We start from the raw sequence: 13,926 nt of genomic DNA, 5'->3' as shown, positions 1-13,926 counted from the left end.
ACACAAAGTGTTGTTTTGTAGTCACTGTTTTAGTATACCCATTTCATAATTTCACTTACATTAGCATAAGTGGCAGCTCAGCTAGCTGGCCCTCACTGTTCATCTAAGGCAGTCCATCTGCAGAATGTAGCTCTCTAACGCCCCCTCTCACAGACCATTATTGTGAGACGTTATCAGAACAGAGTTCTTGTAATTTGCTGGTACAACATATTTCCAGTTTTAGATTTTTTTTTATTCAACTTTATGCATAAACAAAGTCTGGTCATTAAATTCATGAAATAACTACATCACAAACATTGCAGACTAAGCAGCATTTTATTAAAAAAAACTTACCTGTTGGTAACTTCTGCATAGACCCGTTTTAAAAGTATATACGTAAACAGAAGATTGCTTTAGCTTCATTAGCTTTAACTAAAGCTAAAATAGCTATGCTAGCTACCTAGTTAATGCTAGTATGTAAGTAAATGTAGCTTAGATAGCTTTAGCAACATGAGCTTCTGCAAACAAAGTTAAAGCTTACGGCTTACAGGCTACGCTAGCCTCTTAGCTCAGTACAAGACTCTTCAAGACTCTTGTCTTCCTTCATTTGTCTGTAGGACTGAGTAATTTATGATATTGATCGCCTCCACACCAGGTTTATCTGTTAAAAAACACTGATTTGTAAAGTGTAGGAATCATAGTCACTGTATATGGAAACTTTCTGATAATAAGTGCTGCGTAGAGGTCAATTTGGAGCTGTTAAGTACAAAATTTCATCCTTTTCTACTCAGTCTGTATCTGTCCCCCTCTACCTGACCCCCAACAGACATTCTGGATCACATAATAAGCTATAGATATATCTGAGCTTTGTGAGCTTTAGCTTTTGCTACGTTTGCTATGTGACTATGTACATAGCGTATACAGCTAACGGAGCTACATAAAGTACAAATGTTTTCATTGTTGACAAGCTTTTTCCTGTAAGCAGACTATTTACGCGGCTTTATTAAACATTTTGTAATTTGGTTTTGCAAGTTAGGTTTTCAGTTTTTAACCTTACCTCATCCTTAACCCTAAAATAACCAAAAGTTTAATCCTTTTTGTTTAAAAAGTTTTAGCATGTATTTCCATCCTGACAGATGCCATGTCTTACAGCAACGGTCTGCGAGATGGGGCATCTGAGAGCTATAGTCTGCAGCCAGATCCTTTCCTCTGCAAAATAACAAAGACACTCTTTATTAATCCAAAACTTTTTGTTTTTAAATTGATTTGAATTCCCACAGTACTTTGTTACAGGGAGATATTTTTATCCTAAACAAGCTAACTTCTGGTAACACGCTGAGCTAATGTTTAGCAGCTGCTCAGCTCTAACGTCCCCTAGCTGTTGCACACCACCTCAAAGACAAGGAATCATAACTTGAAACTGTTAATTTGCTGATTCAAAGGTGGTAGGTGGTTTGATGGATTTAGCATGAGTAGAAAGTTGTGTTTTAGAGTCATACTTATTCAGAGTTTCTACAACAGATGACTTGCATGACCTCATACCCCTCTACATTGCAGCATTACTGATACCTTCTGCTGGCATCAGGCCAAAATGGTGTAACTCCATTTTTCATTATTTATTTAATTTTTTTTATACATCAGTGCTATTGGTCACCCTTTACATCTGTCAGTAATGTTTTACAGATTTTAAACCAATAAAAGTGCCAAAAAGATGCTGAATATTGCTGTTTCCAGTGAAATTATTTGTACACAGCGTTTTTGACTTCCCTTGAAAAGTGGTGTTTTTGTACATATGAGGTTTTTGCCTGATGCCAGCACTATGCCTGTCTTTGTTGAGAAAATACTGTGATTATATTTCTTCTGTGCTCCTTAATAGATCATTAATTAAAGTCTTTGTTTGGTCTGTTCTGTAAGACTAATTCCCTGTGTGCCTGTTTTCATCTCCACAGAGAGCTGACATAGCCGTGGCTCCACTAACGATAACATTGGTTCGAGAAGAGGTGATAGACTTCTCTAAGCCTTTTATGAGCTTGGGAATCTCCATTATGATAAAGAAGCCTCAAAAGTCCAAGCCGGGGGTGTTTTCCTTCCTGGACCCTCTGGCCTATGAGATTTGGATGTGTATAGTTTTTGCCTATATTGGCGTGAGTGTGGTGCTCTTCCTGGTGAGCCGCTTCAGCCCGTATGAGTGGCATCTGGACGAGAACGATGAGCTCAAAGACCCTCAGAGCCCCCCAGACCCTCCAAACGACTTTGGGATTTTTAATAGCCTGTGGTTCTCCCTGGGCGCCTTCATGCAGCAAGGATGCGATATCTCACCAAGGTTGGTTGTTGTGTTCACTCTCCACCACCTCTCAGTTGTCCTCATCATCTCTCTGCATTTTATGGTCCCACGCGTAGCTTCATCTCCATCCTGCCATGGTGCATATAGGTTATTTTGAGCTTTGCTGCTGTCCACTTGACCTCATGCTTCACTTCACTGCACCCTTCCTCCTATTTCTTTCTCACTGCATCCATTTGTTTTCAAGCTGCATGCTGGCAGAGATGCTTTGCATCCACAAAATAACTTATATCCACCATGCTGAGGGCTGTAAAATGCACAGGGGTCATTACATTTCACTCAAAGCAGCGGCTTCCATTCCTCATGACTCTTGGAGAGCTACCGTGTTTTTGCTGCATGTCTCATTTTACGGTCATCAACTTGGTACATATAATGCATTTTGTGCAGCACCGTGACGGTGTTGTGTGATTTCTCAACACAATGGCCATCCAGTCATCCTCTCCTCACATCCATCCATCCATCATTCTGTTTTCTCATCACTGTTGTGGCTCCAGATGTCTTCAAGGATTCCTGCCTCCGTCATCCTTTCATCCAGGACTTTGGAAGATTGTAAAAATGTTTGTTCTAAGTAAGGACATGAAATTCAAAAAGAGGTTTCACATGATGAAATTAATCCAACAGTTAATAGTATCAAAATCTTTTATAGAAATGTGTTGTGCTCCAATTTGTGGCAAAAACAATACGAAGCACTACACTTCCTTTCTCCACATTCAAAACTAAAGAATCAGTTGTCATTCTTATTTACAAGGGGAAAATGGAAATTTACAGGGCAGAGAAGTAAATATTAAATGAATGGAGTGTCATACCGTGCAATATCTGACTCACATGCTGTTAGGACTGGGTCTTAGTCTCACATCTATCCTACTGCAGGGGTTTCAGGCATTTAATGATAGATGAATCAGTCTTATTGCTGGAAGACTCATCTGATTTTATTGCTCATAAAGAGGCATTAGTGTTCATCTCAATCTGTTTTATAATCAGCTAAAAATTCTTCACTTTGCATAAATACAACACTGTGCTTTTTTAAATGACACCCAGTGAATGACCAGTCCATCTAAAAAAAAGCTTTCACTGTCTACACTGATGATTCCCTACAGGTTTTTTCTTTGAAGGTAATACTTTATATGAAGAGGAATGCATAAGACAAACATTACACTGTCTTCATCATGACATGTCATCTATCATTCACATCAGGGAGGCTTCGTGAGCGTTTATGAATGCTGTTATTAAGTGTCATCCAGTCAGTTATGCCACCTTTAATGCAAAGTTGACTTTGTTCGGAAAGTCGTTGTCATGACAACCAGGACACAATAAACTACCAGTGTCTTTATTAAATTCAGCAGACCTGGTTAGAAAACTCAAAGAGACTACTGAAGAATCAAGAAGTCCGTAGACACTTTGAGCTCCTATCAATTAATCCAAAGGGTCTCACTTGCCTTGAGGTCAAGGAAATTATTCATTAAACTATAATACATAAGTTTAACATGTCATAACACTTAATAGCATCCTAATAATTAGTCCAAACTGTCTCACTTTACTCAAGGTCAAATAAATAGTTAATTACATTGTTATAATGGTCCAGTGATAGCTAAGCCCAATCACATATGACAGGTTAATGTAATGTTAATAGAGAAAGCTAAATATTTTCTTTATGTTTGACGGTCCGGTCTTCCATGACATGTTAATGTCAAGTTGATATAATAAAGACATTGGTAGTTTATTTTTCCCTGGTTATATCAAAATATCAAATTGTCATGATGATGACCTCCCAAACAAAGTCAACCTTGCAGCAAAGGCTACATAATTGACTCAATGACACTTAAAGGGATATTTCGGGATTTTTGAAGGTGGGTCATATGAGGTACTTGGCTATAGTAGTGGCATTAGCCTCCAGTGATTTCTATGAAAGTTGCTCCTGTGATTATTATGAGCTCAGAGAGATCTGGCACATAGTGGCTGTTGAGTTTTACATAAAGAGAGACCAGAGTAACGTCATTTGAAAGTTTTGAGCATCATCTTAACTCGAGTCGAAATTGCTCATATTGTCTTTGTTTTAGCTTGATGTGGTGTTGTTGTACCTGTAGAAGCCCGCAGATATCAGTGCACGGCGGAAGGAGACAAAATGGCGAAAGCTGCATCGTAAATTAGTGCCTGACACGGGGGGGGGGGTTTGGGAGAAATGAATCACTTTGTACATTTTGGACAAAGCATACAGGCGAGCCACCATATTTTCTTGGCCTATTTTTACGTAAAGCTTGTTAAATAACACAGATAAAACAATCCCATCTACAGCCATAATGCTCCAGATCTCTCTGAGCTCGTAATAACCACAGGAGCAGTTTTCACAGAAATCACTGGAGGCAAACTACTATAGCCAAGCACCTTATACAACCTAACTTCAAAAATCCCAAATTATCCCTTTAATGACAGCATTCATATATGTTCATTAAGCTTCCCTGACAGGTGTCATTTCATGATTCTGACAGTGTCATGTCAGTCTTCAGCCAAAGTATTATCCATTTAAAGTCCCTTATTAGCAGATTGAGACACATGATATCTGTATGTGACTGTTCTGATGATGCTAGCTGAACATAAGCTCCTGTCCAGGTCCTGACTTTACTCAGTTCTTTGGAGAAGTACAGAGAGAGCAGCTTCTGCAGTATAATATATCAGTGACAAAAATCAATTAAGCAGCAAATGAGGGATCCTATTCCTGCTCTGAGTACATGCAGTTTTTGAATAGAAACTGCTGATTCTCTAATTTTGCTGAGCAGTTCAACATTTCCCTACAGCAGTTTCCAAATCAATGCAGAGGAGAGAAGTGTATTTTCTGATTTCTACACTTTTTGTAATCTATGGTGCACTCTACTTTAGGCTATAACTTTTCTTCCAGCTCTGCTTTGTTCAGACCACCTCACTGACCTCAGCTTGATGCCGCTGTTAATATTTTCCCCAAACTAAAGCCATTTATAGATAAGACTTCTATCAAGTCTGCCCAGATTTACAGCCTGTCTGAAATCCTGATGTAGTCGAAGGATGTGAAGATTTTTATTGAAACTCTGAAGGACAGACAAATATTTATGAGATGAGAGAATGACAAGGATAGAAAAAAATGCATAAATATTCTATAAAAACAATATATTATGAGCATCTGCAATGCAGTGATGCAGTGAAAATGGATCCTTGTTTGAAATGAGATATTCGAGCCGTCTGAGCGGCACAGTTAGAGGAATATGTTTGTAATAGAGAAATTTTGAGATGGTACCAGAGAGAAAAGTCAAATTTAGATATGTGAACACAGGGTTGCACTCTGAAACACAGATTTAAACCACAGCCTCAACACTGATGTGTAAAACACTGTGAAGAATTGTTTAAGGACCAGTGAGCAGGATGGGACTATCTGTGTGACAGACTGGTACGGTTCATCAGTCGCAGACTTCAAGAGGAGAGAGGGTGTCACGCCGCTTTTACTTCAGACAAAAGTAAACTTCAGTTTCTGTCCCCTCTACTCGGAGTTTTACATTTTACAACAGGGACAGACGTTCAGATGTTGCCACCAATGCACGAACCGTACACAGCCCAGCGAGCATTTTTCTGTTGAAAAGACATTAAACAGACAGCAATGACTCCACTGAAAACGTGTTCATACTGGTTCAAAAGTAAAAGGTTTTTCTAATCGTTAACATGATCACATTAATCCAACAACTGTGAATCATCAGGTGATGGTAGTAATTTTATTTGATACATTTACATGCACTTCAGTAATGCATTAGCAGAAATTTGCCTTGTTTTGATTTTTTCCACAGTTGCATGAGCAATACTAGTGTTAGCTTTCGTTTTGCCACTCCATGTTCTGGCACACTGATGCAGCAGAGGGTGTGTCGGTGATGCCTCATTTGTTGTGCTGCTGACATTAGGAGTGTTAACTCTCAGTATCAGTACTATACAGCAGTGGTGGACTCAGGATGTTTGAGAGGCAGGGGCGAAAAAGTTTAAAAGGGGCACTTGCTGTGTGCAGTGGGGCACCAACTATTTTTCATCATGATTAAATCTAATGCACCTCTGTAAAAACAGACAGGAGATTGCAAACCATTTAGCCAAAGATTCATAAGGGAGGATGTCATGAAAACAAACTTTACACCAACATTTTATGGTGGATTTTCTCCACTGTTGGGTGTGTGCTTTCATGCACTGAGATGAAGAGGGCTTCTTGTCAAATTTTGTCCCCTTAGAGAGCACAAAGCCAAATTTTGTCCCCATAGAGAGCACCAAATCGGACACTTTCGTCCTCCCAGAGGGCACTTTATTATACTTATCTACCATATTAGGCTCAACAGTGTGGTTCTAGAAGCAACTGTCCCATTAATTTTCTCCATTGCAGATTTGATTATTAGCCATATCATCAGAAGTATCCAAATAAGACTTACCACGGTGATGACAACACATCGCCACAGTGTGGTATGATAAATGCTCAAACTATGACATTTTACATTTCAAATATAATCACTACAATAAGGACGTGCAGAAAAAATGTAATTATATGGTTTGAAAGTTTGAAAAGCTATCATTAACAATGAATAAAATGAATCGCAATGGATTGTAGGATATCTAGTTCCTTTCTACTTGCAAAGAAATATGTCCACAGTCTCATACAATTGCCTTTTTAGTTAATTTTGAACGCTGTTTTACACAAAATATAATGTTTTATATTCATGAGTAAGGCAGCTGTTTGACTTTGTTCATTGAAATGAAGCATTGTTGTAAAGATTTTATGAAATGTCTATGGGAGATTTAAATGGTAAATTTGCTTTTGGAACCAGTGCTGGAGAAAATGTGGGCACTTACTGTTAAGCTCTATAGGCATACAAGTGGGCCAAGGTTATTATAGTTAACCAAAACTAACTAAATAATTAAAAATTAGATTCAAAAATCATTTTAGTTAACTGAAACTGAATAAAAACTAATCCCTACTAAAAAAAAATGAAATGTAAAAACTGTAGAGTGCGCTTACAAAACTAACTAAAATAAAATAAAAATAAGGACATAATATCTTTAGTTTTAGTCTTTGACACAACCATACTAACTGGCACTGTAGAGTGAAAATGGCTTGATTTGATTGGTTAAGGCATCATACAGTGGTAGTTTTACTTCTGGAGTTATAGTCAAACATTATCTCTAAATAAATAAAATGATAAGAGAAGAGTAGCCTGCTTGAATATGTTTATGATGTTCACTCAGCCCTTACATGCATCCGGAAAAAAAAACTTAAACTAACATTAAAACTAATAAAAACTCAAGTAAAATGGATCATTTTTGAAAAAATAAGAACTAAACTAGACAAAAAAACAGCAGTAAAAATAAATTAAAACTAAACTTGAATTGAACACAGAAATTGGAAATAAATAAAAATAAAAACTAATGAAAAACCCAAAACTATGATCACCTTGAAGTGGGCACTTGTATGCCAGTGATTTTTCAAACATTAGGGCACCAAAGGGGTGATCACCCTCCGGCCCCCCTCTGAGTCCACCACTGATGTTCAGTACAGCTTGTGTTGCTGTGTCTCTTTGCTTTGTAGTAAGTTAATCTAAGTCATTTCGACAGGTTTTGTAAACCCTACATTTTTCATAGGTATGTACGATATGGAGGCTTTTTCAAAGTATGTTGTCATTTGAGATCTATTCCTATCTTCAGGATGAAGACTGTTTGCGTTCCTTATTTTGTTGAAAATAATTTCAGCTTTCCTCAAATATTATCTATCCAAACACTACTGCTTCTCACCGTCGCTTGTTTCCATTTGTGTACTTTATTCACGCAAAGATATTATAGAACAAAAGAAACCAAAATAAATGGCATACATGCACTGAATCAAACATAATATTAGGCAAAAAGCTTGGCGTTGTTATTAAATTTTTCATGATGGCCTAAAGTATATCAAAATATGCTGTTTGCATGACTACTTCACTAATCAGGCGAAGTCAGATAATAATCCATTTATGTGTGTGCATATAAACGAACTCAAATCTTAAAATAAGTGGAAGATTTTTCAACTTTATACTGGATTTTACAGTAAAACCTGTATAATAAATAATAAAGCTGCATCACAGTTTAAAGTCTAATCTATTTATTTTGGCTTAAAAGAGTATGTAACTTATCAGTGCAAATGTTGTGTTGTCAAGATTTTGATTTCATGTCCTTATCCGCACCACTAACTCCTCAGTCTCCAAATTGTCTTGGCATTTTTATCCTGTCATGTATTAATCATTTACCCCAGCAATATTCAGAGCTGCACAGATAAACTATCTGCTTATGTGCAGTCTTCTTTCTTTCTTCTGTTACATTTATAATGCCTCTGAGCCTTCTTATTAGCATCACAGATCTCATTCAAGGCTTTATTTTATGGTTTTTGTTTGAAAAATAAAATGTGTGGAATTGCGTCTTTACGTAGTCAGAATTTCACCCATTGAAGTGGTTTTGGAGAAATTCCACTATATTATAATTTTCGTCAATCCTGTAGCGCATAAATGACCATATTATCAAATCATGTTTTCTGACACAATGTTAGCCCAAAGATGGACACTGAATTAACACCTTTAAAACGTCATTGGAAAAACTATTAAGCCAGTTTATATCATTGTGAAAAGATTCTCCTGGTGCCTTGTGATAAAGTAATAGTGAATATCAAGCTTTATTGCATAACTTTCATATTCACTATTACTTACGAGAGCAACAACTTTTTATGTGCTGCTGTTGCCTGTTTCAAAAGTAAACCACGTCAAATCTTCTAATGAGCCTTTATTTATTTATTTATTTATTTATTTATTCAGTACAATAGTATGTAATGTAGTCCAGTAATGATAATGTCAGCCATGCCAAGACTTGCACAAAAATCAAGGGTGCTAAAAGGAAAGGACAAGAAACCACTGGCTAAAGTATTTGACCCCAACAATTACTTGCTTTAAAACGTGTTTACTGCCCACGCCAAAGGGCAAGCCAAAGTGTTACATTTTAGCAAGTCGGTTAGCACTAAAACTACCGATTCACGTACATTGATACTAATCTTGGGAGAGCCTCATTTACTGGGCTTTCAGAGGACCAGCCTTTTCTGTAGGCATGCCTGACACTGGCCGTGGTTGCTTACTGGAAGTTTAGATCATTATGTCCCAACCATTCTAGATGGCATTAAAAAGCCCTAAAAGCATTAACATCTATAAACTTATAAACACAGACATGTTTTCAATCCAAATACAAAGTTGAAAATATCAGTGCACACTGTTCTTGCTTGGAGGCTGCACCCTTAAATTGACAGATGTCAGAAGTAGATAAAATTACATGCTGACATGTCAAATATCAAAGCTGCTTTGTAGCAGAGGCATGGACCTGCCTTTTTATTACAAAAAAAGATAGTGTAAAATCCAGATCACACAGACTAACTTTGAGCCAATCTTGTCCCTGGACTGAACCCAAGCTATCTTGGAGGGATTCCTGAACTTGTCACAGGTCTGGTTTGAGTCTGCTGGCTGATGGTTTTTGGCTCCTGTTGGGCAGAGAATCTCTTGCCATGCAGGATGGTCTCTCACTCCATTTAGCTGTTAAAGTTATGCGGACCATTATATTGGGTTAATGAGGCTTATCATAACTTTTCATCGGCTTTAATAGCAGCTGAATTGAGTTAATGATACTTCTCTGAAGTGGAACTGAGTGTTACCAGTCACACTGGGGGTATGCAGATAATATTGCAGTTCTCTTCCTTTGATTGGCTGATTAGACAATTGTTGATTTCAGAGCCTGTAAAAAGTAAAATGTTGGAAAATCTGCAAGACAGTCTTATTCAACACAAATCATGTTGTTCTGGTGTGGCCGAGTCAAAGCCCAGAGCTCAATCCAATAGAGAATTTTGGGCTGGACTTGAGCTGTTCATACCGATCCGCAGTTTTGCGAAGAAGAATGCAGTTAAATAGCAGTGTCCAGATATTCAAGACCTATCAACACAGACTCAGTGCTGTGATTGCAGCCAAAGCTTCTTCTGCTAAATACTGACTTGAAGAGGGAGAATATTTATATATTCACTTATTTTACATTACAGATTTTAATAAAACTGACATTACTTTGTAGGAATCTGTTTCACTTTGACATAAAAAGGTTTTTGTAAAAATGTTTATCAAAAAAGTCAACTTATATTGACAATGATTGGTTTAAAAAAAATAAGGGGGGAAACGTTTAAGTGAATACATATCTTTATAGACACTGTAAGTAAAAATTGATTTAGATTGAGGAACCAAACACAAAAGGAAACACTCATTCTTCTCTCATCCATGTGTACATGAGATCACCATACTCTCACATCTCTCTGTCTGCTCTCATCCCGCTCTCAGGTCTCTGTCGGGCCGCATCGTCGGAGGAGTGTGGTGGTTCTTCACCCTCATCATCATCTCCTCCTACACGGCTAACCTGGCTGCCTTCCTCACAGTGGAGAGGATGGTGTCTCCTATCGAGAGCGCCGAGGACCTGGCCAAGCAGACAGAGATCGCCTATGGGACGTTAGACTCAGGCTCCACCAAGGAGTTCTTTAGGGTGAGTGTCTCTGCTGGCTGCCGTCCATGCCGTCGCTGCATAACAAGGTTCGCTCTAACAGTAGTTAATGTTGGCTGAGGTACAGAGCTGAGGAGTCTCTGGAGCTTTCCTCCCAGGGCATTTGATTTATTACCTGCCACATAATAAATCAAATGAATAATCAATGAAAGGTCTAGATTGTGTTTTTTCCTGATACAGCAATTCCAAAGTACTAATACTTTAAATAAACTGGATTAAACCATTGCTCTATTAAACAGAAGTTTAACTGAAGGAATGAAGTTTCATGATATGATTGAACAGCTTTTGCTTTTGTTTCTGAAATGTTTTAAACATATTACTTGGGATAAAAATGAGCTTTTCAGAGCAGAAAATAAGTTCTCTTTCATGTCCCTCAAAACTAAATTATAACTTTAAATATTATGATGAAGCTTGTTATCAGCTTTAATCCATTTGGTCCAAAAATTAGCTTCCCCTCTCTCCCCATCAAAATCACAAGTTTTGTCAACAGAAATTATAATTCAGCTTTGCAACGAGAACAGTAATCCTCCTCTCTCATCCAAAAATCAGAGCAGTCATTAAATAAACTCTGATAGACCTCTCTGCGCTTCCACTAATACGCTGATTATTTTCCATTTCTGCTTTACAAAAGTGCTGCCAAAGCGGTGCTGCAATTTTCTCATCAGTATTGCAGAGTACACAAATGTCATAAAACAGTCATAGATCAATCTAAGTTGGGGTCGGTTGTCATAAAAGCAGGTAAAAATGTAAAAGTTTGTAGGTCTTTATGTCAGAGAATCATTTCTCAGACATATACAGTTTTTTTTAATCCTGCCTCAAATTGTGTGTATGTTGTTTTGCTGCCTGTATCTCCCTTTTGTCCACTTGTTCCTAAACAATGATGTGAAATGACAGCTCACTCTGATTATCTGGCTACGTCTGTCCATGTGTCTGAAACTTTAGGAAAAAAACAAACTTTCAAGTAGAGCTACAAGATGTCATTATATTTCCAATTTGTGTGCTTCTGTCACAGAACTGAAATCTGAAGACGACGTCCTATTTCTCGGAAATGGAAATGTCATTCTCATCCAGCGTCCAGCTCTGTGCTGTGTCTATTTTTAGTCCGAGTCCGTCTCTTGGCGTGATTGCCCCAAGTGAGTCTAAGACATTTGATAAATACAAACCGTAGACTCGATTGGACTCGAGCAGAGTGTGTTGGTTTCAGCCTCCGCCTGGGCCCACAGGGAGAGATAAAATCGCATCGTACGACTCTTACATACTCTTCTGAGATTTACAGACAGATTGTGTACATATGCTGCAATGGAGTGAGGGAAGAACAGCATGTAACTGTCTGCTGGGTTACTTATGTTCTCCGTTTAACCCCTTGCTGTTTCCTGTAAGGGCAGAAAAAGCAGATCTCTGAGGACAGAAGGCAGAAAACATCTTGGCACTTCTTTTGCCTTTAGGATCAAAGATTTTCCTTCTTGTTAGTGTGGTTAATAGCAGAGAGGAATGATTTTGTAGGGATGGGACCAAGTGTAGACAAGTGTAATAGTTCTGTAACCCGTATCGTTTATAAAGGCATTCAAGCAGAAAGGCCTGGTCTGCTGTGTTGAGCCCTGCTGAGGTCTAAAAGCATTGAAATGGAGCAATCACCGTTATCAGCGTGGGGGAGGTCATCTGTAACTTGCTGTCTCTTTACTGCTTTAAAACATTACTTGTGGAAAATGTGGCTGGTATTTTTGAAACAGACTGTTGTTTAATTTGGACAGAGATGCAAAAATGTGAGTATCAGCCCTTAAAAATGTACTTGTTCCTTTACTAAACAACATTACTTGTATTTTGGCTGCCTCCAGCAGCTGCTGTGTGATCATATGTAACCGCTGGACTTCTGTGTTGTGTTGTGATAATGCTGAAAAATGCTGCAGTGCTGGGAGTCTTTTATTGACCATGTTTTATTTTCTGACACAAAAAAGAAGAGACAGAAAGCTTACAGATCCTCTCCCACAGGGAAAAAGAGCAGCATTACATCAACTTGGAATAAAAGCACTAGATAGAAAACAAAGCATACCTGTTAAAGAATATAAAACCTGATTTATGCCTCTGTGTGGAAGCTACGCCATAGCTTACGCTGTGAGGTCCTTGAGACCTGGCCGCGTAGCCGGCAGGCACCTCCTCAAAAATGTTACTACACATTAAAAACAACAGGTGGCATCGGGTGACTGTCACTCTGAGTAATGTCTACAGGCATATTGTGTGTACTCTAGAGTCTTCAGACAGTGATACAAGTCAAATCTACTTGCCAATATCCAAAAATATCAGAAGTGCATTTCCTCATCCACGTCTCTCAGCGGCAGAGAATGTGCAAAACATTCCCCCGTCCTCTGCCTCAACTGATCCAGCAGCCGTAGTTTATATCTCCTCAAATGTCTTCTCTCTTTACTTCTTTGCAATAATTGCACTGAAAGTGTGGTGATAGGACTTGGAGCTGGAATAAAAATCACTACTGAACTTCTGAGTATTGCAGAGCAATGCGACACACCAGCAAACAAATATGTAGTGCTCACAACAGCCTAGGCCATTACGATGTAGCTATTGCATAGACTCAGTACAGAAGCAGAAAGCAGGCTTAAAATGCAAAAACCTGCGTGTAATTTCAGCTCACTCCAGATCCTACACGGAGTAAAAGTACAGCATATAAGTTAGCTTAATGTGAGTTGGTGTATGAAAGCTAGCTTAACATGCCTTGCACATGCCCAGCTTCTATGCTAAACAACTGTAACATGAACATACCAATAGCCACCAAAATGTTGTAGGGAGCAAAATTGTACACAAAATGTTAAGATACTTTAAAGGGTGGAAATCTATTTAAATTTAGGCCAACCAGTGGACACCCACAGTGTGTCTCAAACCACATACTTCTGTTAGCATACTGTATTACAGTACACTTCAATGCACTACCACAGCGCACTAACAGGAAGTGATGACAGTTTAATCGCCTCTGTTGTCTTCTACTTTTTTAACAGCAAGTTATA

At 38.3% G+C, this 13,926-nt stretch overlaps 1 protein-coding gene across 3 annotated transcripts in view; it reads left to right on the top strand.

Moving 5' to 3' along the window:
- The window catches only part of LOC121518679 (glutamate receptor 3-like), a 153,483-nt gene that overhangs the window by 116,501 nt on the left and 23,056 nt on the right, over positions 1-13,926 (top strand). For all 3 annotated transcript variants that reach the window (XM_041801161.1, XM_041801163.1, XM_041801160.1), the window contains exons 11-12: positions 1,929-2,302; positions 10,696-10,894. In XM_041801161.1, coding sequence (XP_041657095.1) covers positions 1,929-2,302; positions 10,696-10,894 — 573 coding nt within the window. The remainder of the gene's footprint in view (positions 1-1,928; positions 2,303-10,695; positions 10,895-13,926) is intronic.

Source organism: Cheilinus undulatus, linkage group 12 (genome assembly GCF_018320785.1).
Source record: "Cheilinus undulatus linkage group 12, ASM1832078v1, whole genome shotgun sequence".
NCBI lineage: Eukaryota > Metazoa > Chordata > Actinopteri > Labriformes > Labridae > Cheilinus > Cheilinus undulatus.
This window is presented reverse-complemented; position numbering and strand designations above follow the sequence as displayed.